The sequence below is a fragment of the Limulus polyphemus genome, unplaced genomic scaffold (genome assembly GCF_000517525.1).
Source record: "Limulus polyphemus unplaced genomic scaffold, Limulus_polyphemus-2.1.2 Scaffold38, whole genome shotgun sequence".
NCBI classification, from domain to species: domain Eukaryota; kingdom Metazoa; phylum Arthropoda; class Merostomata; order Xiphosura; family Limulidae; genus Limulus; species Limulus polyphemus.
In genome coordinates this window covers 43844-71279 of record NW_013665648.1, presented here as the reverse complement: position 1 = coordinate 71279, position 27436 = coordinate 43844, and the positions used below count along the sequence as shown (strand labels likewise).

General features: G+C 32.5%; 1 protein-coding gene across 1 annotated transcript in view; it reads left to right on the top strand.

Annotated features, from left to right (window-relative positions):
* Nucleotides 1-11976, top strand: part of LOC106461256 (anoctamin-4-like) — a 30567-nt gene extending 18591 nt beyond the window's left edge. The window contains exons 6-8 of the mRNA XM_022388420.1: nucleotides 5178-5362; nucleotides 10554-10659; nucleotides 11395-11976. Coding sequence (XP_022244128.1) covers nucleotides 5178-5362; nucleotides 10554-10659; nucleotides 11395-11658 — 555 coding nt within the window. The 3' untranslated portion in view covers nucleotides 11659-11976. The remainder of the gene's footprint in view (nucleotides 1-5177; nucleotides 5363-10553; nucleotides 10660-11394) is intronic.
* Nucleotides 11977-27436: the final 15460 nt, after the last annotated feature.

Genomic DNA, 27436 nt, shown 5'->3' with positions numbered 1-27436 from the left:
AATGCCGATAGATTGTCTCACTGTGGCCTGTTCATCAAATGTCTTGACCCTGGACACCATGCAGAAGTTGAAATCATTTCTGCCATAGCAATGACAAGCCATAGAGGAGGATATTCCATTAATGGATAGTTGATACAATTAACACTTTGAATTTTAGGATGAGGGGAACCAGATCTAACATGGTTGCTCCTTGCCATGCAGCAGAGTAAAGCCTGGCCATCTCACATTGATGCACACAACATAAAGGATTTTTATAAACAGTTATAGGTGTAGGAAGAGGTGATGTACCATCGTTACAAATCACCAAGCCATGGTTCTCAGCAGTGTTACAGTTAATGGTTCCCAGAGCTTTAAAGCATGAAATTCTGCATGGTTTTCAAAACACAAAGATTGGATGATGCCAAGATGTAACCCTCACTTGTGCTAAAATTTGACAGGAATTCTATTGATCGCATTCGAGTCAAGATATTCTGTGCTAGTGCCAATGTTGTACATTATGTTCAGAGGAAAACTGGCCTAAATAGGGTGAATTCCTACAAAAAATTGTTGGTTCTGCTTTATATAAAATGGCCCTGTATATTGCTGGCCCACTCAGAGACGGAATGAAATGATCTGTATATACTTGTGGATATTGACTACATCACAATGTGGGCCCAAGCTTATTCATTAGTTGATGCATCAGCACATTGTATCTTTGATGCATTGGAAGAACAATGGATAGCCCAGCTTGGGCATCAGAAGAGATCCACATGAATCAGAGGACTAATTTCAACAGCCAGCTGTTCTCTGAGTTGTGTAAAGTGTTGAGTGTGATGAAGAAGCACAGACTGATGGTTTATCACAGTGGTGGTACGGACTATCAAGTATATGTTTGCTTAGTTTGTTAATAATAAGCAAACTGACCTGGTCAAGGCACTTATCATACATCATGGTGGTGTACAAAACAATTGATCTATTTGCAAAGTATACTAATGTTATGAGAAAGCTTGCTCTCTATTGATATGGTGAACTCTCCTCCCCCAGAACAGATGCCTCACAGCATCCAAAAGAATATGTGGAATGTTTAAGGTCTGTGTTAGTTAACATGCAAAAGTTTGTGCATCAACAACTAGGAAAAATCACTGTATGTCAAAAGATGTGCCATTATAAGACAGTGAAAGATTGAATGTACTAGAGTGGAGACTGGGTGTGGCTTTAGAACATGCCAGCAGTATGGAAGTGGCTGAGCTCTGACAGGACAGGACCTTATCCCCTTCTCTGATGTATAAAGTACAGCATTTGAGAGGTGCACAAAAGTGCACAGTGCATGTTGATCAGCTTTGTTTGTACATTACTGATGTACCTTCTGTGCACTGGCTTGACCAGGAATCAGAGGAAGAGACCAACAATTCAGAGGAAAATAAAATTGCTGTTGCTTACCACCCTGACCCAAAAAACAAGGTGAAAAAAGAGCTAAAATTACTTATTTGGCTATATCTAGAGGTAAAATACAGTTCTGACAGTCATTTTAATGGCAGTGATGGCCTTTTGATTGATATCTCTGATATTAACCATGGATATTAGCAGCTAGTACAAACATTTGGCTGAAAAATCAGTGCTTGAAAGAAGGTCACAATTCTTCCTTTCCAAGTTATCAAGATATATTCAACATACAATGTACTACACTGTGTGATTTCCACTTGATTATCATAAAGCAAGGAGGACTGGTGCCAGCAGATGTAATGTCGAGTGCATCAACAGAATGTACAACTGAAAATACCTTGGAGTTGGAAAAGCATTGTGACATTTGCTTTTTGTGTTATTGGGTTATATTATATTGTTTTATATATGAACTACATAGTATGATTACCACTGATTACATAGAGTTAAGATGGTTTGTTGATAGTTAAATCATTCGCACCAAAGGATCTTACGACTCTTACTTTCTGAGATACCAAGCAAGATTTCACTCCAAGAGAAATCTATGGAATATCTGTTGACAGCTGCTGGATTTACATTGTTAGGATTGTAGTAGATTATCAACAGCACAATTGAGGGTTATGACTAGTAGCTCAGGTGAAAGGGCTTTTAGACCTTTGCTTTCTAAGACCAAAGTTCATCTGATACTTCACAAGAATCACTTATCTGCTCCGATCAAGTGGTGGGAGCTATACAGACCACACACTGCATGATCCTAATTGGATTTTACTTTTTACATCTGAAGAGTATACACAGCTTCTCCTCATATAGTGAGAGAGTTGTTAATCTTCTGAATATATATTGATATATACATATATTATAGTAATAGCATGAATGTTAATCTAATTTTGCCTTACAAGAATTTTATCTGAAAATTTCAAGTTTGGTTAAATTCTGATAGTGATTACTTATTTTTTTATGTTTGAAAAGAAAAATGTGTTGAATTTGAAGGTTCATAGATAGCTGGCAGCTCATTATGGTAACACAACTTTTGAGACAGATATAGAAGGCTACCAAGTAATTTGCAAATGAGCTGGAAGCAGTCTGATATAAGCTACTGGTGTATGCTACAATATGTATTGTTGACATACATGTATTAATAGCTATATATGTGTGGTCTTGCACACATGTAGGAACATTAAATAAAAAACACAACTATTAAACAACTTGTGAATGGAAACAAAGGATTTGATCTGGACACTAAGCCCTTGTGATTGGTGTTGAATCCAGGCCTTTTCACTGGGGAAAGGGAATATGAAGCTGGGAGGGTGTGGGGGTGAATTCAAGTTTGACAAAATGGAAAATACTGTAATTCAAGGGAGGAATTTTTTGCACAGGGGAAATCCCCCACCCCCACCCCAAATTCAACACTGCTTGTGATCTAAGGATAACTGTGATTGCTGAGTTCTAAGGTATTATTTGAAGGTATAGTGCACCTGTTATTTTCATTAATATTTGTGAGAGAATGCTTCAGTTTTGACACTGAAATGTTTACAAGATAAAACACCATTTTACCTGTTGTTTTTTGGTAATAGTGATACAGGGTATTTTGATTGGATTGAATTGAAATATTCACGAGTAGGTGAAATTACCGGTGTGTATTACATTAAATTCACAAGTGTTAGCTTAAATATCATAACAAATGTATACTTGGTGTACCCAGTGTTTTATCTGGTTTTATTATAGAGTCTGACTATTCATTTCTAATGCTGCATGATGGAAGTAATGTAGAACAAGAATATAAGAACCAGCGTGTCCAGGACTTTCTCTTTGGCAAAGATCTAGCTTACACAGCTTACCTCTAACTCTTGTTGCTGGCCTGATATTCAGCATGACAGAACTCATGGATAAAGTTGGGTTGCTGTTTAATGCATCTTATATGCATTACATCATTACATTTGTTTTCAGGCTAGCCCTGAAATCTCCCAGGGCCTAGCTGCCTCTGCTTACCATTGGCCAACCAATCAACACTAAATTGATCCTGATGAGCTGGAGCTAGCTGAAAAGTCATCAGATTCAAACCAATGGCAAAATCAAGGATGCTGCCAATACCTAGACAAATTTCAGTGAAGATGAAATCAAAACAGTCCTCATAACAACACCAGGAGCCACCCATCAAGTATTCTATCAGTTCATACCTAAGCACCTTGATGAAATGCTATCAGCTGTCACCCACTCCTGGTGGGATCATTACATCCAAAAGCCATGAAATATATTCCTGGAGTTGAAGTCTTCCTGATGATTAACTGGATTACTCAGTTAGTCAGAGAATTCAGAATTACTTTGTGATAAATATCGTGGTCAAATCTCCTGTTATTCTGCAGACCTATCTTGCTGCTCTGAGGGAAAAACAGATTGACCTGAAAATATCACAAAATCAATATATGTCAATATATGATGAAATGTATATACATGTAGAATGTTAAAAATCATGTATTATCAGGTTGTAATAATTGTATATTCATATAAGGTACCAGCATACAGAATGAATATAGATTTACTTGCATGAAATAGAGTAAAAAAATACATCAAGAGGTTGGCGTCAGCTCAAAAAAGTACTAAATACAAATTTAGTTAAAGAGTCATAACCATGTAGAAATATTAACCTGTACCACACCTCATCAACCAACCTCATAATTGTGAGTCATGTACTTAGTGTGAGCTGTTAGTTTGCATGAACACAATTAGCAACAGATCTGAACAAAAAATTATCAATTTGGTAAATGTCTTCATTTCTGAAAACAAAGTAACTTTATTTTAGAAAATATGGTTAACAGCAAGGATACTGAATTGATGAAACATTCCATTCTGATTTGTGTAAGTAAGAATCTAAGAAAAGTATACTTAATTACCTATACTCCTTACAATATTTGTGCTTAGTTTTGCTCTAAGTTGGAGCTCTGGTTAGAAGTTAATTTGAATTAGTATAAAATGCCAATTGGCTCACTGTTTAAGTGAGTTATAACATCACTATTCATTATACTACACTGTACTTGATATAGAAGGAAAATCATAAATTGGAAACGAATCATTTTCCCTTATTAAAAAATAAGTATTTGAATTGATAATGAAATATTACTGTCAAGGGTAATTTGTTTTATTTCAAAAATAATGTGCATAATTGTTGTTATTAATCTACAAATGATTGTTATAATTACCTGTATTATCAAATATACTGAAGTAGAGACTACTAGCCTTCAATTTTAAATGCATTTTCATTTTAATTAAAAAAAATATAATTTAAATGAATTAGGATACTGTAGTAACTATTTGGGAAAAACTTTCTGTATTTTTAACTATTAAGTAAATTTTTAAATAATCTTTAACCCAAAAGAAATGTATAATATTTTATTTCCTGAGTTGTAATGGTAAAATCACCTAAATATTTTTCAAAACATTAAATAAAATGATTAATCTCAGTGGATGAGCCTTTTAAAAGTTTAATAATATTAAAATACTTTCACCTAACCCCATCTTGGTTTGGGAACGTGAACTTGTAATTTAGCATACTTAATTTCTAAAATTTTAGAGGAATATATAGTTATAGACTTTATTCCTGAAGTTAAAGTTTGTCTTGAACCTTTTTTTTTTCTTTTGTAGGTTATCTTGTGAAATATCTTGTATCACTTGGTGTTTTAATTATAAAGCATTCTAAACTTTCTTATGTTTTAATAGCCAGAGGTACAGTGTATGTATTTAATACTGTTTATTATTTTCAGTCTTTCTTAATAGCCTACACAACTAATTTTATCCCCCGACTTGTGTATATGTTCATCTACAGCTATGATGGTAGCCTGACAGGATATGTAAACAATTCTTTGTCTTATTTTGACACAAGTGACTTTACTGATATAAATAAACCAGAAACCATGACTTTAGATGGAAAGCATGTACATACCTGCAGGTAGGTACTTAAAGTTATACTACTCCAAAAATAAACTGGGGTTCTTAATGATATTAGAAAATAAAGATGAATTAACTCTAAACCCATAATTTTTGTGCGTTCTGCCAGCAATATTTTTGTTATTTCCTAATAACTATCATTACACCTTATAAAATTTAAATTTTCTAATAACATGATTTGGATTAGTTTTCAGCCAAAGAGACAAATGTTATTGGATGTTTTCACCATCTGATGGTAAATCAGGATTTTCAGCCAGATGCTTGAAGCATCCACTTGGGTTTAAGGAGTTAAGATAATAAAGACTTATATATTGAGTAAAATATGTGTAATGAACGTTAGCTCAATAAACTGTTTGTCTTCTAAAGAAAAAAACAAAACATACTCATAGATGAGTACTCAAGAACCTAAACCTGAGTACTAGTACTCACCTCAGGCCCTGCACCCTTGTAAGGCTGGCCCTGAGGCCAGTTGATATCTCCAGGTTACAGTATTCCTCATGCTCAGTCCTGGTTCCAACTTTTCTTAACTAGAGGGAGGGCAAAGAGACACATAATGGAGCCAAATCTAAAATTAGATTACCAATTGGCATTAGCTTGGCCCTTCCACTTGCCGAGGCTCTATTTTTGAATAAGAATATAAAGTCCAGTGTTTCCCATCAAGTATGGAACATTCGAAAAACATGGATGCTTCATATCTAGAACGAATTGGTTCAGGAAATATATCTCAAAGGAAGAAAGCCAGTCTAATCAACTCATGAATCCAGTGAAAGATGATCTTCTAGCTACCATAAGCAAATACACGCACATATTTGCTGTGTTTTTGATATAATAAGGATTCGAAGAGGGTGAGTTAACCACTGAAGAGAAGTGGTTGTATGAGAGAGATGTTGAATCTAGGAGAAGTCTTCTCCTGGACATTAGACTTTTGTTTTTAGATGTTACAATGCTCTGTGACATCTCTTCTGTCTGTAGTCACAGGCTAGGGAAGATTATCTGACATCTGGTTTACCTAAAGATCTACTTTAATGCGAGGGAACCACAGATGACTGAGAATTGTGGAGATGGAATGGCATTTCACAAGTCTAAGACTAGATGGGATGGTTTCTACATGAGTCCAATAGTGTCACTAACCGGAGAAATTCAAGCTCAACTCTGTTCAATACCAAGTGAGAAGGACTGGTTCTGTTTTTCTTGTCATTCAGAGCTGTTTCCCTGACAAGTATCCTGCCAGTGTGCCCATCAATCATGAAGAAACCTGGGGTCAAACAAACAATCTGAATGACCTTCCAACAAGAGCAAGTTGTTGCTTTGCTACCCTGTGCCATAGCTACAATGTCAGCAGTATTTCAGCCAAGCAATCTCTGAAACCTAAAATAAGCTTTGGCCATCACCACAGTTCCCTGTGAGTGAAGCCAAGTAGATGTTCAAAGATGTAGCAAAAGAATATCTTAACTATTTTCTAAAGTTTTTCAGACAGGTTTCTGCTTGGAATGGCTTATCCCAGTATCAAGCAGTACAACATCTGCTCCTGAGCTTGGATGGTCTTGCCCTGGACTTCACTGAGTAACTAGGTGAGATGCAACTGGAAGATTTGGATACTGTAGTGTTGGTGATTTGACCCAGGGGGGGAATTAAGCAATCCATTGGGCTAAGTTCAAGGCTCAAAAGAGAATAATCTTACTTTTGGCATTGGCATCCTCAATACATGTACTTTGGAAATTATTGGTCAGTTGCTTGGGCAGTTGGTACACTGATTTTTCGTGGGATAGTTATCTGATGTCAACCAGATTAAGCCCAGGAACAGTGGACTGCATGAGTATGTAGCAAAAGGAATAACAGTATCTCCATGTACACAAGTGGTATTTCATGGCTTACAGGGAAGAAGTCTAGTGTGTTGGTGTTATATAACATAGTTATAAAGCCCCACATAAAATGAATTGTTTTCTGCCAAGAAAGCAAGCAGCATTAGCTCAGGCAGTTATCTGTCGTAGGAGAGATGAAGTTCCAGTGTTGTTCTGTTATCATGGATGATCAGCTATTCAGCTTTATGCAGAAATGGTCATCAGTGGGTTAAATAAAGTGGAAATAATCAAGGCTAGTAGTAACAGTAGGGTTCATCTGAAAGCAAGAATGTGGCTACCAACACTTTTGAGATTGTTGGTTGAGGATTGTGCAAACAGTCTGGACCCAACCCAGAGAAAGTAACTCAGTGATTTGTTGGATGAGTATATGGGATCAGAAGGCCAAGTGGTTGAACTGGATGACAAAAGCAAACATAAAACTGCTTTTAGCAAGAGAGATGTATGATTTTTGTGTCATGCCATTGTGCTTAGGTAATGCATCTGCCACTTTCAAAAAGTTAATGGAACTTACATTGAAGGAGCTTCAGTGAGAGAGATGCCTGGTCTACATCAGTGATGTTTTGCTATTTGGTCAAATGTTTGAGTTTGTGAATCTGATAATGGTACTTCAGTGGGTAAAAAAGCAGACTTTAAACTGAAAATAAGGAAATGTGCACAGAATTTCTCAGTCATCTTGTAGGTAGATAAATGGAGTTTCTACATACTCTGCTACGACAGCATCAGTGAGAGACTGGCTTCAACTGACCAAGCAAGAAGTCCGCACTTTCCTTGGTCTTGTAATGTATTGCTGATGGTTTGTGATAGCAGCACTTTTGTTTGCTCTCACTAAATTAAAACACATTTTGTATGGAATTGGAAATGTAAATAATCTTGCTTTAATGAATGCTACAGTGTTGTTATATCCATGATAAGACAGCAAATTCTTATTGGAATGCAATGCTAGGAATAATGGAATTTAAGCAGTATTATTGCAGTTGCAGGACAAAGTACAGTGTATAATCATGCTTGAAAGAAATGTTAGCACATTGGATCACACCAGAGCAAGAATATGACTGCAACATGCTAATGCAGAAGGATTATCTCATGACACAGTTAGGCCATGTTCATTTATCTTGGGCACCATTTGGTAGTTGAAACCATTTCTACTATAGCAGCATCAAACCATGTAGTACGAAATTCACTGGTTGATGGAGCTCTTGAAAAAGAAAAGAAATACCTACGTATAACATGGACACTCATTGCTGTGCAACAAGGAAAGCTTGGCCAGCTCAAACTAAGGAATATACAAGAGACACACATAACCTGTGGTACTTGTATGATCCGTTTTATGTGTAGGAAAGTTTTCTATAGCATTTCTATCAACCACCAAACCATGGTTCTCAAATTGTGCTACAGCTAGTGGTCTCCAAAGCTCTAAGACAATTAATTCTCCATACTGTGCATAACACAAAAACTGGAGGGCACCAAGATGTTACCCTCACTTATGCTAACATTTGACAGCAGTTCTTCTACCCTGAATTTGAGTCAAGCTATTTGATGCTGATGGGAATGAGATATAGTGTGTGACACCAAATAAAAGAACTAGTTGAGGCATGATAAATTTCAGTAGAGAATTGTCAGATCACCTCTGTAGAAGATATCATTCAGGATATCATTGGTCCACTTCTAGATACTGTGAAAAGCCATCATTACATACTCAGTGCCATCAACTACTTCAAAATGTTGGTCAAGGCTTATCAATACATCAACAGACAGAGTCCATGGCTGATGATTTTGCTGAGCACTGGACAACATGATTTGGAATCAAAGATATAATTTCAGTAGCTTATTTTCTCCGAGGTGTGTAAAATATTAAGTGCAGTGAAGACATGCACCTCATCTGATGGTTTAAAAGAATGGGTGATACAAACTATCAAGTGTATTTTATGAAAGTTTGTTAATCATGGCCACACTGACTGGGATGAGCACTTAATATGCACAATGATAGTGTCTATAGCAAATGAACAAAGCTCTGCAGGCTGCTCACCCAACATGCTCATGTTTGGGTGGGATATCCTACTCCCGGGACTTGATGTATTGTCCTCCTTCTAGAACAGACAACCCATACTTTCCACAGTTGCTGAGTGTTTTTTGTTTTAAGAGAAATATAGAAACTGATGAATAGGATTAGTTTGTAATATTGCCTTAAGTTGAAATCATTCTTGACAAAAAAAAAAAGATACACAGGACTACCTAGATGTTTTTAACAGGATTAAAAAATTTATTAGTAGAGGTACTATCAAAGCAAAATTGTTCTTAAAATTCTAACAGCACTCAGAAAGTTAAAGTTTTCACAGATATATGAATAACGAAAAACTTTATGTGTTTATGCTAATTAAGTCTACAGGCTATTTTCTTTCCTGTTGCCCTATTATAAAGGCATTGCAATTACAAATAATTTAAAACATCAGAACAGGGGAGATTAAATTACTTTCAAATATTATTTTAAATAAATTGTTATCCATATTATTAAGAATGGAAACTTTGTCTCAGTCTTAAATTTATGATCTTCTAAAAGTTTACTACACAGTCTTTTACAATAACTAGAAATAGCAGTATATGGTTTTACAGACATTTTCTTGCTGTAAAAAAAAAGATATTTTAAATAAAAATCTTGTTGAACCCAAGAATGATCACTACTAATACTAACACATTAGAATTGTAAAATGCCCCCCAGTGGCACAGCGGTATGTCTGCAAACTTACAACGCTAGAAACTGTGATTCAATACCCGTGGTGGGCAGAGCACAGATAGCCCATTGTGTAGCTTTGTGCTTAACTACAAACAATAACAAGAACTGTAAAAAATAAATTATTATTATTAGTTTTACTTAGATTAACACTTATTTTCTTAAATGTATGCAAAATAATTTTAATGAGTCTAGCAACTTTAAAATTTTTTTTAAATCAAACAGCCGTGATTAAATTTGAGAATTAATGTGCATGTCTTCATACTGTTTCCTGTATTGAAGAGCTTAAAAATTGAAATATCTCTGTAATAATTTTTTTTTCATTAACAATGTTCACTTTAGTACCAAGTCAGTCAGTAAAACATATTATGCAGAATGTAAACACCAGCATATCAGTAATGTTATTATGCGAGTTAAAAATAATCTCTTTGAAATGTGATTTCCAGTTTATTAAACTTTACTTAAAAAATTTCATCCATGTTGACAAAAAATGGAAGCAAAAGTTTTCATCGTTTATTAACAAACATAATTTTACATATTGAGTGTTAGCAGTAATGTTCCAATGGGAAAGTCAGATTTTTTTCCGTGTTTACTTTATCTAGATATTTGGACTATCGACATCCACCAAGTTATGAGAACAAGTACACTTTTTCTTTACAGTATTGGCACATTTTTGCTGCTAGACTAGCTTTTATTGTAGTCTTTGAGGTAAGTTAGTTTATTACAAAGTCATGGACCTAAAGGTAGCAATTCATTTTATATGTTTTGATCTTCCTATCCTGAAACACCTTATTGATTTAGCAGTAAATCCGAGGGTTTATAATGCTACTAATCATGTTTCAATACCCACAGTAGGCAGAGTACAGACAGCCTATTTTGTAGCTTTGTCCTTAACAATAAACAAACTAATTATATTGAACAGTGATAGTAATTAATTCCAGACTATGGATTTCAAGTATGTTTAGGATCATCTGGCAGTTACAGATATTTTAAAGGACAATCAGGTGATGAAAGAATTACATTAGAGAATATTAAAGTGAAGTAAATGTATTTTCTATTTTTAAACTTTTGCTAAGAACAAAAAGTTTAATTTTAAGTGTTTAAAATCTAGATAATAACACTCTGATGTAATAGTCTCAAGATTACACTTCAGTAATCACAAACTTTTGTTGAGGTCTCTTAGGGTTGAATGATAACTCATAATTTAAACTGCAAATTTAATTTTTAATGTGTTTTACATGGATTCAGTAATATGTAAAAAATGTACTTTTAAACATTTGTTGCTGTAAAACATATAACACCCCACTAATTTTTGTTTTTTCAATATTTAATATTTTTTCTTATTCTCATTTAAATTTTTTTTTCTAATGAAAAAGATAAATGAAATTTATAGGTTATATATCAGTAAATTAAAAAATTACCTATTTATTATTTGTTTTTCAGCATTTGGTCATATTTGTTACAAGTCTTATAGCTTATTATATACCTGACATCCCCCGCAATGTTCAGACACAAATCCAACGAGAACAGATTTTAGCACAAGCAGCTCTTTACCGGGATGAGATGAGACACAGTAGAAGACCTGGAGACCAAAGACATCAAAGATCCAGAGATTTCAGTAGCCAAAGTTCAGATCAAAATAATGGTAATCTAATGTATAGTCCAACAGATTGTAGCTGTGGGGAAGATTCATACTATACTTTATAGACTCTTATTACACACCTTTTTATCCCAGTTTGTTTTCTTTTTCTTCAATTATGTTTTTTCTTTGTACTTTTTATTTACTTGAACTAAAGTTTTACTGTTATTTTCAATATGCAATGTGATTTGTGTTTAACAGTGTAGCTTTATTAAGATAATTTTTCCACATAAAGTCAGGATGTTATTATGTATATATTACCATAGTACTCTGTTTCTAAGTGTTATCAAACTGTGATGTGCATTTGAAGCGGATATTATTTTTGTTTTGTTTTTAGTATAAAGTTTATCAGAAGTAGTGCTTCAAAATGATTTTATAGGTCCTGCTTTATTTTATATATTTTTAACACATGCAATTAAAATTTTTCATCTTCTTGGAAAAAACATTTCTAACACACACATGTAAAGGTAGTAACAAGATGGTCTAAGAACATTGGTATGTAACTAAATGTTGTTAAAGATATCTATCATTCCAAGATCACCAAACTAGGTCAACAAAAGTACTTTTAATTAGTTATTTGTTTATCTCTTAATATAAAAAAGTTCATGTGTTTTCTGATAATAAATGTACCCAAATTTTAATTTCATTATTACATACATTTTGAAAATTCTTGAGTTAGTGAATTTAACAGACATAATAAAAGTACTATGCCAGGAGTTAAGGTAGCATTTATTGATATTTTAAGTTTTAAGCAATTTTACATTCCAAACTTGCTCTTTTTATCTAGAACTTTAATTTGATAATTTAAAAATAAATAGTATACCACAATATTTTGTATTTTAAAAGTGTAATGGAGCTTTTATTTGAAGTGGAAATTTAATAGAAAAGACAGTAAAGATTTAAGAATTACATATAGGGGAGTATAAAAAAAAATGCTGCTTCTCTCAGAATTAGTTTTGCTACACTGTGAATAGGATTTTTCTATTACTTCATAAAGAACGTATCTTTAAAGACGTCTCTACTGACACTACAGTCAAATATAAAAATATTCTCCTACAAAGAAAGATACCTCTTGTTACGTGGTATTAGTTCTGTTTTTTGTTTAGCTCAATGAACTTTCTTTGAATTAAATAAAGAGTTTAACAATATTGTTTTGTTATTAGAGGTTATTTATATTTTATCCAGATTTTTAGGATCTCTAAATGTTCATTCTTTTTGAAAGATGCACACAGAGAATTATAAAGCATTGTCAAAAAGAAAAAATTGTGTTTAAACAATACAGGGTTTGTTAGTAATGAATAGAGGAGAAAAATGCACTATGCTAGTTTGCACAGTGGGATAGTGTTGGTCTACATGATTATTGCTTGCAAAGACAGTAATTTAATACTGAAAAGAAGCAGTTGTAAGAAAATAATGGAATAATTTTGGTTTTTCACAATGTAAGTTTAAAAGATGCTTAATTGCAATTAACTATATTTTTGTATTAAAGCAAGCCCCCCAGTGGCACAGCGGTATGTCTGCAGACTTACAACAGGTTTCAATACCTGTGATGGGCAGAGTACAGATAGCCCATTGTATAGCTTTGTGCATAATTACAAATAAACAAACAATTAAAGCAAAAAAAAAAGTTAAAATGTTATTTTTGTATTACATTTTATACGACTGCAAAACTATCCAAATGCTTTTGCCTTCAATAATCTTGTTTAAAACCTTGATTGTTGAAAATACAAATTATTTCACTGTGTTTAACTTGTGTCCAGTCTCTTTCTTAACTTGAGACTAAGTCAAGGTTGGAGAATTTAGACTTTGCTATATAAAACATTTTCTGTTGAAATCTCCTGTTATTCTGTGGCTCCTACCCAATTACTTTAAGGGAAATCAGAGAATATGGGAATACCATCATGATAACAAGAATTAAAGCTGTAAATTAAGCATGCCACCAACAAAGAAATAACACAATTTTGTTTTACTTTTTACTATTACTTAACAAAGAAAGACAACTAATTTAAAAAAACAGTGAATTGAAGCCTGGAAGGGAACTTTAACCCAAACACCAATTTTGGCCAACCAAAGATGCAAAATTCACTCATGACACAGATACAGTGGGTATTCAACATTAACTTTTAGGCTACTCAATTTAATATACAAGATGAACAAAAACATTTAAGTAAGACACTTAAAAGTCATAATTATACATATATATAATTTTCAATCACACTTTCAAATGAAATGTTTGTTTATTTGAAGTTAAGCACAAAGCTACACAATGGGCTATCTGTGCTCTACCCACCACGGGTATCAAAACCTGGTTTCTAGTGTTGTAAGTCCGCAGACATACCGCTGTGCCACAAGGAGGCTCAAATGAAATGAAATTAATTAATGCTTCCATATCTTTGTATCTGGCTAAACTTCAACCTGTCTCCTACTGAATACCTCCACAATGTATGATACTAAATATCTTTCACATCTTAATCTTAACTCCATTTTTAAATTAAAATTGTAAAGAATAACAAGTGCTGGTTTCTATTCAAGTATAATTATAAAACAACTACATAACATGTAAGATCTTAAGCAAATTTTGAAGAAATGAATTAAAATTACTCAAAGTTGGAAGTACTTGAAAGAATGAAGCTTCAAGAACACTATATTCAGCAAAGTTGAGTACCTGGATCTTGCAACTGTTCCAAAGATGCCCAGAGCCAGCTTAACTCTTGAATTGGCATTGCTAGGCAAGGCATCAGACACATGGGATCTCACCAAATCCATCAACAGACTGGCTATTAGATCTCCTAATGCTGGGTAGACCTCATGTGACCACTCCTCAACCTATCCAGGCCAGGCTGCCAAAAGGTGGACCTTAATGCTACTGGTAGCCAATACACCAGTTGAGCCCAGCCTTCAATTGGCTCAGCTTCATGTCACTACTCCACAGCTGCCACAAGAACAGATTAAGAAGAGCACAGCTGGGGCATTAGTAACAGCCCAGTGTATCCAGTTAGGGGATGTGCCACTATAACACATCACCAAATGTGCATGGACCTTTTGCTGGACCATTAAATCCCTAAACCAAAAAATACCTTTCCAGATCTAAGGTCTTTCTGGGGATTGATCAAAAGACAAGACAGGTCTTATCAAGCTGGAACCAGAAGTTCGACAGCCAGTGACTGTTACACAATTTGTAGTGAGTTTTACCAGTGAACAATGGCACACACTTCAACATCTGCTAACATAAAGCCACCACCATTGAAATAGTCCTGTAATTCACCTCAGGAACCACCAAGGATAGAACCTGTTATTGTACCACCTAAAGCCATCAACAATGTTAGAAAAAAAACCACCTTCATAAGGCATTGCCAAGAACCAGCCACTACATAGATAGAGATCCAGGTCCTGTATTATATTAAGGAGGTCCAACAAGAGAACAGCAGTACCAATTAGAGGAGAAGGTCCAATGGCTATGCATGGGTTTGGCCTAGACCTGCAAGGCTCAAGGGCATTATCTGGAATACCACCACCACCTACATTATGTCTACAGCTGTTCTTGAAAACCTACTAATGGGATTAAAGAAAGGTAAGAGTTCTTATCTCAAATTACGCATTAAAGAAAGATTCCGTTACCGAAACGAAATCAAAAGTATTTTAATTGTACTAAAACTCGTTACCAGTAGTTTTGTAAAATAACTATCTCATTATCATGAAAAATAATCCCCAACACTGAGAGAAGATCACTAGAGACACGAATGCCATGGACTGCCACAGAATCCCAATTGATAAGCTTCGACAATTCAGGGCATTTAGGCTACTAAATTACTTCACACTTCTACTATCGGACCAATAGAATGAAGAGCATGCTGTTACAATATAATTTATAATCACAAGAGTGTGATATCAACCCTTATATATTATGAAGAAGCTCTACTCATAAAACAAATAACAAAGACAACTATAGACAATGCAGAGAAATACGTCGTTTGTTTGTTTTAATTATGCATAAACCTGCACAAGGGCTATCTGTGCTCTGCCCACCATGGGTATCGAAACCCGGTTTCTAGCGTTGTAAGTCCGCAGACATACCACTGTGCCACTGGGGGGCAGAAATACGTCACCACTCAGATAAAACATCAGTAAGAAACCACTATATTTAACCATACTGAAAACTTTGTGATAACAAAGGTATGACTAATTATGAAAAAAAACCAAAAAACTACCAAATCCAGTCACTTCCAGAAGACGAAATCAATAATAATGATTATTTCTATTATCAACTTGAAACACATCTAAGTTGAAAAGTAAGCCCAACCCCCATTTAATGAACATGTAAAAAAATCCTATTTTAATTTCAATAAAGTTGGTATTTCAACCATATCTCTACGAGGAATGCTCTCAGAGTGGTCAACAGGGAAGAGTTATTCAGTAACCTTAGTGAAACGACATGCCAAAAACTTTGATAATTTTATAATCACTATTTAAGTGGGACAGATGACTATTATCTGCAATATACCGACGGTCACCACCTTTCGGAATAGGCGAAATAACTCCCCCTTCCTATTATGTAACAGTTCCTATTTCTCGTACATACCATGCAAAAAAGCCCAAATTCTAAAAAGAACAAGGGTAAGAAAACAACCATAAAACTCAATGGTAAATATCTCGGAACCAGAGAACTTGTTTCTAGGTGGCAAAAGTAATACTCCTAAAACTTCTTTACCACTAATATCCGCATCGTACAAGTTAATAATCTTTTGCTTTTCATAACTTCATAAAATGGTTTTCCAGCAGTATCATTTGCTCTAAACGTTGGTGAAAACCTTTCATGGTTGCTATTTTTGTCTTATCAGTGCAGAGGAGGGTGATAACTTGCGAGTGTAGTTGTGCTTTCTTTTTTTATACAGGGGTTTCTCTTATGAGCTTGTCAACTTCCCCTTCCAGTGCCTGGTACATATATCCAAATGTGTTCATACCATGTAGTTTGTTTGTATTTTTGGCATCTATCTAGAGACTAGCCATTCTACATGGGTAATATTTGCATTTGAATGGGTAATAAAAAAAAACTTTAATGTAAATGTACGACGTTTCGACAATAAAAGTCATCCTCAGGTACAAGTAGTTTACAGAGACACATGAATATATTTATATACAGTATGGAACAGAGAGGTCACATGACCAGAGATTGCTTCTCAGTCTGGTATAGGTACCCCAAGGTGTTGGTTTATGGTGAGGCTGTTTTGTCCCAAAATGTTATGTTATGATGTTCATATGGACCACATTCAGCTTTATTCTTCTAATGAAAAAATGTTAAGTGGGATACAGTAATGATGTCATCAGTCTGTCTGTAGACATTTACTTCCTACGTGAAACTAATTCTAAATAGCTGGTTTTAATCAAACTTCACAAGTCACTTCCCTTGGGGCTGAGGGAAGAACCCTATTGATTTTGGGGTTAAAAGGTCAAGATCACTATATTAAAAAATAGAAATTTGGTTTCTGCATAAAAGAAAATTACAAAATACATAAACACAACTATAATCTTCAAAAACTAACAAAAAGCTAATGATCATGAGGATCAGCCATTCTGCTAATGAATATTTTTGAACACACCTTCTAAACTTTTATGTAATAAATTGCTTTCCTCATGGGTTCATAACTTTCTTTATTACAGGTTCTCCAAGAAGTAATGCAAAAAGAACTTAAGTGTGTTGTAACATGTAAAAACAGAATTATTCAATGTGATGTAATATCTGGACACAATTGGTAAAGTATAAAAACAAGTCACAACTTCAGGGTTATGCTAAACAGCCTTTGTTGTTCAGGATAAATTTAATTGGTACCACTTTTAGGTGAGAGAAACAACGACAGGCAGCAATTCTTAAATGATGTTTTGTTGATAAAAGTTCATGTAACTTCAGGTTGAAACCAGTACTCGTCTACTAGCCTTTATCCTTAAAATAGCAGATCAAACCTCTTAAACTTCGGGAAATATTACAAGTAAATCATTAAAGATACACACAGAATGTATATTATTCATTGTCTATATCTACTTCTATGAATTAAATAGATAAGCAATAAATATTCATGTATTTGTGAGAAAAAGACCATTTTCATAATGTTGAGCTTATGGGCTCGACTAAAAATGTGAAAACTTAAAGTTTGTTAAACTAAGCAATTAATCGTTTTGAAAAGTATTTAGACTTACTAATGTACACTTTTTTGTGTTAGGTGACAAATACTATGCCTAACAAAGAACTAACAAGGGAATTCAAAACCCTAAAATTTATTTCCTCAGATAAGTCAACATTTAATGAGTTAGCTTTGTGTTGTTGTTTTTTTTACACTAAAAAATATTCCAATTTAAATTTTATTTCACTTTTATATTTCAGCTTTTTTAAGTAAAAGAATTAATTATCAAATCATAAAAAGTTATCTTGCTACTTGAAAAGCTAGGTGGCAAGTATAACAAATAAAATCAATATACAAGTTAAACTACTACAGTGTATATTTTTAATTTGCTACAAAATCTGAAAAACTGTTTTAAAGAAAAGAAACACTTTTTTTTACGACAATAACATTTTAATCAAAGTACATAAGAACATGGCTACTACAACCAAGTGACTAATTTCATGCAACAACTATCCTAAATATACATGCCGACAAAATACATGAAAAGCCAGTTGACATGTTAAAAACCAAAATCAGAAGAAAAAAAAACACTGGTGTACAGCAATAAGTTTATAAAAAAAAATGAGTAAAACAGTTTGATTAATGTCTTATTATACTAAAAATAAATGAAATTAGTAGGTGATGCTCATATTATGACAGGTAGTTCATTTTGAAAGTCTTCAGACTGTTTTCTACAGCATTACATTCAGTAAATAATACTTGTAGGAATATGAAGATTTATAGTTACAACACAAACTAATTTGCTTGTGAATTCTATTTGAAATTAATAAACACATTTTTCTTTATAAAACATTTTTTTACAAAGCCTCATTATTTTGGTATATAAACTTCCACTGATTATAACAAGTATCAAATTATAGTTCTGTTATCATCCTCTTCGAAAACAAAACTGAAATTTAGCATTTAATTTTTTTCTTTAATATGCAGCAAATTGCTGTCAAAACTACCTCAAAGACATATTATAAATAGCAAGAAAATGCAACTTCATACAAACAACATATAGTGAAAGAATAAACCTGAACTGTGCTTGTCCTTAAAAAGCTAATTAGGTTGATTATGAAATTTTATATCAAAGATTTCAGCACAGAGAATTCTTAAACTATGAAATGTTCATATGGAAAACACTTAAAATTAATACTTGCTCCATCTTGCTTTATAGACTAGATATTTTGTACAGCTACTGTTTATTACTGACTCGGGAAATATAAAGTATTTTGCATAATCAAAATATTTAACAGCAACACATTTAAACTTTGTACAAAGGTGTTCATATATATCTTTCATGATATGTACTGTTCTGCTTTATTATAGTTTTCTTTGTTTTCACAATTTTATCACTAACAACATATTTTGAAATATTAAGAAACATGTGATTCATCTATTTAAGCCACTTATTCCCAATATTCAGTTAATAAAGGTTGTACACAAAAGCTACAGTTAGTGATATACATTGAAAAGATCAACACCCTTAAGCTATTTATGTATTTATATCACGTATATTTCATTATTTCACATTATATAGTTTCTCTTAATACATATATGGTTTTAATATCTATAGCTCTGTATTTCATTCTATACATTGCAAGTATTTGTGGAATTATATGTGCTTGACTATAAAAACAATAAGAATGAAATCTTGTTTCCTACCTTAACATGATAAATATTCAATAATATCAACTTTATCAAAATTAAATGTGTAAAAGTAGGTATTCCATACTGCTCTGAATCATTTAGTAGCTTTCATTTCTCACTATATCACTATACAAATTGATCTGATATAAAAACCTACCTTCTTACTCCAATTACCACATAGCCTTTTCAAACTGGGAGAGCAGAGAAAGATCTTACAAAAAGGTGTAAGCCTATCTTGTATTCTACATCTCTTCACAAGGTGATAGTTATCATTTCAAAATAAGTCTTACAAAATTGACAGATGTAGTATTATGCATGTGTAGGTCAGAAAAAAATAAAAACTGACAGTAGGAACAAAAAAAGTCTGAAAGAGCAATTTTGCTGAGGTATACCTCTATAACTTTGAGACTGTGACAAAGTCAGAGATACTTCATTGATGCATTATAATTGATAAGAAAAAGGAAAAATAAATTATAATGTACAAATTTTCTGTGGGATATACTAGCTATCATTACAGTTCAAATTTAAAGCCAAAAAATGAAGTAATAAAACAGTGACTTTTGTGTTTTTTCTTCAGTGATTTTAACTAAGCTCAAAAATACAATGGCATAAAAAACAAGGAAAATACTACAAAACATCAAATCTCACTAGAACATTATATAAAAAGAGGCTGAAGAAAGCTAACCACAAAAAGGGTTAAAATGTGAGCTGCAAGCCATTTATATATGAAATGAAAATAACTATTAGAATTAACAGTGACAAAAATCTTAAGTCTTAAAAATATAAATCCACTGCAGGCAACACCTTGACTACCACCTTACATCACATAACAAGAGATTAATTGCTTAGTCAATACCTTAACGTGCCCACCATAAAATTCATTTTTTTTTCAACATAGAATATATCTGAAATTCAGTGGAAGTACTACCTTATTTCAAATGGCTAATTTTTTGATGGGTAGAACAAGTTAAGTTGTGGTAAATTTAATGGACAAAACTCTTTCAAAGTACATGCTGAATGAGCAACAATACAAGGCCAAGTTAAAATAACTGTAGGGGTTGACAATAAAAAGTTAAAATAGCACAATACAAAACTAAATGACCAGCAATAGAGGGAAGTATGACTTTCCTAAAATAGAAGGATGTCAAGTGATGTCACAGTGTTTAGATAACTCTACAAAAACCTAACAAGAAAAAAAAAAAAAGAATTCCATTTAAAACAAAAGAAACCAATAATTTTACTTTTCTTGAAACATAAACTGGTTTTGGTTGTCAGCTTCACAATAAATTAAGAAATTGATTTGATATTTTAGTGAAAAGTTACAGATGGGAATCAAACCCCAGATTTTAGCATTATAAGCCCTCAAACTTACCATTCAGGGGATTAGAAATATTCAGTTAATTTTAATGACGTAGTATCAGTTTCATGTTTAGTGATGCAATTATAACTTCAGTTTTTTTTTTACCTTTTTTCTGACATTAGATGGTATATTCATTTATTACCTGGTATATTTATTGATAAACAAGTAGCTTGGTATATATATGATATTCTGGTAATCAAAATGAATGCTTAAGGATAGCACTGTAGCATTAGTATCCTAATGTGATACACACAAAACTTTCTTCTTACTTAATACTAGCTTTCCTAAACCTTGCAAGAAACAAAGGAATTACTTTGCTTCAAAATACCCATTTTAAACAAGAACTAAAGTAGGCAAAATTAATATTATTTGGCCATAATATCAATTACAACCAAAAGACCTGTATTTTAGCAGTACTTAGGGTTAAAATTTTTAATTAATATATTCATTGGTGGAAATAGAAATCTTTGCCCGTACTAAAAAATCTCCAAATCTTTCCCTACGACTTTGACAACACCTGTAGTAAACTAGTGGAAATAATCACTGTGTAGACACCTAAGTGGATTAAAATAATAAACAGTTAAATTTTGTTTTTTGCAAGACTTTTCTACTTTGTTCAAATCTACCAGTACATATTTCAATACCCAATACAGAATTCAACTCTTCACCCCCCCATCATTCATGAATATTTTATGTTAAACTTTCATTTCTATCTAAAGTGTTATACAGAACATTAAAACAGTTTTTATTCATAGATTAAAAACATTAATGCTATACAAGCTGTAATGTTTCTTCCTCATTAATCAGTGATTTAGACTGCTTTCTGTATGCATTATTCATGAAGCTGATCATGAAAAATTATGTATTATGCATGCTGGTAAAAGCAGAACCCCCGAATGTCGTATCTTTCAGAACTCGAGCCAAAACTTAAAATTACCATTTTTAAGTGCACACAGTTATATGCATAAAATTCAAAAACTGGGAAATTTAATAATTGATAAACATTAATATAATCACTTGTGCTTTCTTCAAACGGTCTTATGAAATATGAACTACTAAATTTTCTGAATTCCTATAACTAGTATTTTTGCACTTTAGTGCAACCATTTCATTGCCTTTATGATAAAACTAATCACAAATAATGACAAAAGGCTATGTTAGAATTGACAGCACAAAAAGAGTTCAAAATCCATACAAGCCATCTTTCATGACTGACAACTATCTAAAAACACCACAGTAATTTTTATTAAGCATTTTAAGTAGATATTTTACATTAACAAAACAAAATTCTTATACATTAAACAACATATCCAAGTAGATGCTTAAAGACCAAGCTCCACATGTACCTGAACAAATGAAACAATATGGAGGCCTTCAAACAATACCAGACAGTTTCTTAGCAATGTTACAGTCATACAATTTTGTAAATCTTTACAAAAATCATTATCTATTGTAAATAACCAGCAATTATATATCATGAAAATTCTGTGCATATTTTGCAAAACACACACATTTTCCACTATGTGGAGAACTGAAAGACAGATCCTTCAAGCTCAGAGCCAACAGAGATCTATAAAGCACTCTCCCGTAGTATGTCAAGCATTTCAATCTAATATACACAAACATATTATCACGACAAATTTTGGATGCCCTCACCTGAAAGACTCGTAGCCCACTACATCCTTCCTGTAAAAGATAGAAAAGGTTTAACTCTTTCATCCCAGAAAAATGTTTTTTTTCATATAAAGGTGGCTTTATACTAAGCCTGATACCTTTCTTTGAGCTTACTGGGTGAAAGAAAAAGTTGTAAATGGCAGTGATAGTTCAGTGACTAGCTGGCATGCAAAGTACTCTTTACGTTCTGTTTGTTTAACACAAAAAAATACCCCACTTTTCACTGAAGTACAGAATGTACCAATTACCAGACAAACCACGACTAGCCGCAGGTTTTTTCTATACAACTGGAAGCTATGAAACACTACAAACTAACCTACTCTTTCTACGTGAACACCCATATTTTGAATAATTTAAAAAAAATGTATTAAAAAATGTCCAACTTTCTAACTTTTCTATCCTCCTCTTGTCATAATATATGTTCCCATCTCAAAGTAACATTTACAATACTACATGATTCTAACATAACTGAAGCTTCAGAAAGCATTTTATTAACATTAATTACAAGTTATGTATATGGTGTTTAGTTGTCTGTTACTTGCCACTGGGGTGAATAAAAAATTATCATCATACAGTTCACCACAAGAAGCCCAGTCTTGTTTTGCAATCTCCCCTTGTCCAAGGTTACTGATGAGGGTTGTGGAATTCCTCAAATCCAGTATAACTCAGTACAAGCAGTGAATTGAAAGATAGATTAGGCTTCACATTTACTATATTAATTATAAGCTTTACAAAGACACTAACTCCAAAATATTTGCACACACACATATGATAAAGGCAAATATGAATTAAAATCCCACAAAAGTTCATTATCTTGACTTTGTTTGTGGAAAAAGATTAATATTTAAACACACAGTAGAGTACAAATTTCAACCTCTCAATTCTGAACAATTTCTATGTTTTCTTAGTGTGTGTGTGTGTGTAACTAACTAGTTGCAAAAGGAAAATATTACATCAGTCTATGATATCACAAACTGGGCATATTACCATATGATACTGTACTTTCACACATGTCATATACTGGACATGTCACCACACACACACACACACATATAGCTTAGAATAATGATTTACAACTTAAGAAATTTTAAAAGTTAAAAAAGCAAGTTTACAATGCATTGTAAAAACAAAAACTTTCCATATTTTAAAGAATAAAACACCATTTGATCAATCTCATCATATTACCTAGGTTACAGTTAAATTGTACTCTTTATAGCTAAGACTATATACATTTGAAGTAGTTAAAAAAAATGCAAACAAAAATTTGCAAACTATTTGTTAGACACTAATGGAAACAGAAGTCTTAAATAAGACAAAGTTGATATTTCTTCCTACCTGTTTGCTGTTAAAAAATTTTTTTGCTTTAAACAGTAAATAAATTTTGTATTTCATAAAATTTCACTCTTATGATGGTATATGTTAAAGGTAGAGAAAAATCATTTCTTAATCCAAATACTTTCCCTCCTTTTGTACTTATAATCTCTATACTAAATGTAAGAAGACATTAAATATACAAAGTTCTATGGCCACAAGAACATTAAAAAAAAAACACACATCAGATTCAAAGTGCACACTGCTGCCAAGTCTAACCATACAACTCATTGTATGGTACTGTCATGCAAGAGGTAAAAAAAAATGTTTTCCAACAACTATGTTTCTTCATTGTATGGTACTGTCATGCAAGAGGTAAAAAAAAAATGTTTTCCAACAACTGTTTCTTCATTGCATGAACCTTTACATACAGAAAGAGCTTTGCTACTGCAAAGATATGAAACGTAAATCTTTCAGTTTTTATTGATAATGCTGCCAAAGCTTAATCTACGAATGTAAACACAAGTAAATCCATAATCAGAAATATATTTGTACATAATGAAACCAAGAACACATTATTATCAATTCTAACTTGCTGAAATGTTACTACTGAAATCATAAACATATAGATACAAATGTTCTAATGCACCTTGGCCTTCATTCAAGGTAAATTTTACCGTATGAAAAATTATATGAAGAGTACCTTAGAGAATCTCCTTTCTGTCCACCATATGTTTGAAACATCTCCTGACTAAAACTGTACAAATGAACCGTATCAATAAGTACACCAAGGGAGCATTTTAAATTTTTGCACATTTCATAAATATCCTAAAAACAGTAGTAAAAATAAATACAAAAAACAAAACACAAAGTTACCTGCTAGTTTGGTTTCAGCAACATAGATACCATTAAAAACTAACAATATTTTTTTTTGGCTTCTTGTTTTTCTTTAAGGGTTCTTTACTCTTCCCTTAATTTAAGGTTTGGATTATTTTGCCCCAAAACAAACCTTACAGATCATATATCCGAGGATAATAAAAAATATCAAATTACGTATAATTTTAATTTATGACATTCTTCTATCACTTTGTTACTGTGATTTAAAACACTACTATATTATTTTTACGATTTGTGATAAACAGCAGTGTAATTACCAAAATGACAGAAAAAAAAATACAATCCCAAAACACTAAAAATCTTAAGTGTTCCTGAAAAGAAACTAGTTCTTTTTAATCATTCATAATGTTTCTGGGTTTCAATCAGGCATCCCAATATTCACACACGTGATTTGTGAAGATCAGAGTTTTGTCCACAATAGGCACATGTGTGACATCACAGCTTTACGAAACCACAGAAGGCAGTGTTACAATTACAAGTAATGCCACAATATAACAAGATACCCACACAAAAAAAAAGAATCTTGTCAAGTAGACAAATTCTTTAACATTTATTTTAAAAAACTTTTTATAATTCATGTTTAATAATGAAAACTTACTAAATCCTCAATACCCTAGCAAACTTTTAACATGTGCTTAAACAATGGGCTTATTTTTCAATCCAGAAGAAACCATAAAATAACACCATAGATCTCAAAGTTTATTGTCACCTTTGGGCTTTAAAAGTTGCTTCTTGTACTTCAAGTTTCTGATGAATTGAAAATAATCAATTTTCCAAAGCACTATGTCATAAATGAAGGAAACGTTATCAACTCAAATCAAGCATATCAAATCATGCCCACCAATACTGGAATCTTCTATGAACGGTCTACAGACAAAAGTTGAATGAACAAGGACTGTTCATGGGATGTGTTGTATTAGGATTTGAAGTGTTTCACAAAATACAGTTCTGTAAACTTAAAAAAAATGTAATTTTACTCTTGTGTACTATACAGAAACAGTTAAGAACACATATGATATACTTATCAGTACAATGCAGAAAAAAAACAGCTCCCAGTCTCTAAAATGAGACTTGTAATATTTTGATATTATCTTCAACTCATTAATACCATCACAAAAGCATCCTGTCAAACACAAGATATCCAAGGTTGAGACTACGGTATATTTAAAAAACATACAATGATATGTATACGTAAATAAAATAACTAGGTAATAAAAATTACAAAAAAAGAAATGTACACCTTAATGTTTTTACATAAGGAAATATCTTTGAATAATACAAACCATAACATCTAGAAATTTTATAATATAAAATAGACCTTGAGAGTCCAGCCAAAGTAAGATTCAAATAAAACTAACCTGTACATCAGAGATCATTTGAAGTGCACTATATGAATAGATAGACTGACAATCTGTTAATTAGGTTTAGATCTGTGTAAGCTGATAAGAATTTTACTATAGAATTTTTTTTATTCACCTTGCTGTTCAAATATTACATTTGCTGAATAGTTTATTTAATTATTTATTCACTTCCATATTGTTATTTAGTCATAAGTAACAATCACCACAAAACTTGTTCAAAAACTTTTGACTTAAAGAATAAATAAATTAATTAATAACTGTATTTATGGCAAAGCTACAAAGGCTACCTGCTGCCATCCCTAATTTTCAACTACTGACCAGGGGGGAAAGCAGCCAGCCAGCAGCATCCTATCACTTATAACTCAGGAATTGACTGCAACTCTTATAATCACCCAAACCCATGGGGAAAAAAAAAAGAATAAAATTCAGACAAGCTAGATGGGGGGGTGACTAAGATTTATGACTTGTAAGTACTATCATGTGTAATACAAGAATAACAGCATGTATTAGCACAAGAGAGGAGATTTTCCACCTCAGTTGAAAGTTTCCCAATACCCTTAAATAATTTTAGGAAGAAATAAAAGTGTAAAAAAGAAAGAGGTGGAATAAAAATTAATATTTTTAAGTACTTTTAAAAATATGAACAACGAAAAAACAAACCAACAAATTGCACAAGTGTCATTTTACCTGAACAAGATTTTTTTTCTTATATTATACAGGAACAATGGTGAACTGAATTACCTAAATAGAATACAGTACCTACAGAAACTAACAGAAAATTATTTATATTTTTGTATAGAAAAAATAAAAAACTTAGGAAACTATTAATAAACTGATATTTTGTGAATAACTAATAATCTAGAACAATGTTACAGTTAGTACTTTTGTACCGTGCTGCATCATAACGACATGGAACTGTTAAATTTCTTATCTAGTGGCCCAATATTTATTTCTTTACAAAAACATTTATTCTTGAAAATTTTACATCATAAAATCCTAAACAGTTTAAAAATTATTATACCTTTTGTATGTCAATTTCTTTACCTTATATCAAAAATTTTGTAGAGAAAGAAAAAAAAGTTTCATAAAAAATGTGATAGTGTAGTTACAAGAAAAAATTACATGTTCTTCAAAAAACTTGACAACATTTGAAAGATGTAATCGTTTAAAATATACATTTCAACTCCAACACCTGGGTTAAACAATTTCTAATAATGCTCTCACTTATTGTTAATGGAAGATCATTGTTCAAAATCCAGGCTGAGGTTTGTCCTTCTAGTAATAACACCACTATGTGGAAAATTCGGAATGTTGTAGTGGAAAAAACTAACATATATCACATTAAAATCCTCAAATTAAAAGAATAGGAACAAAACAATGCAAAACTTAATCATTTGCAATAATCCTTTTTTTTTTTTTTTTTTTTAATCAGTCA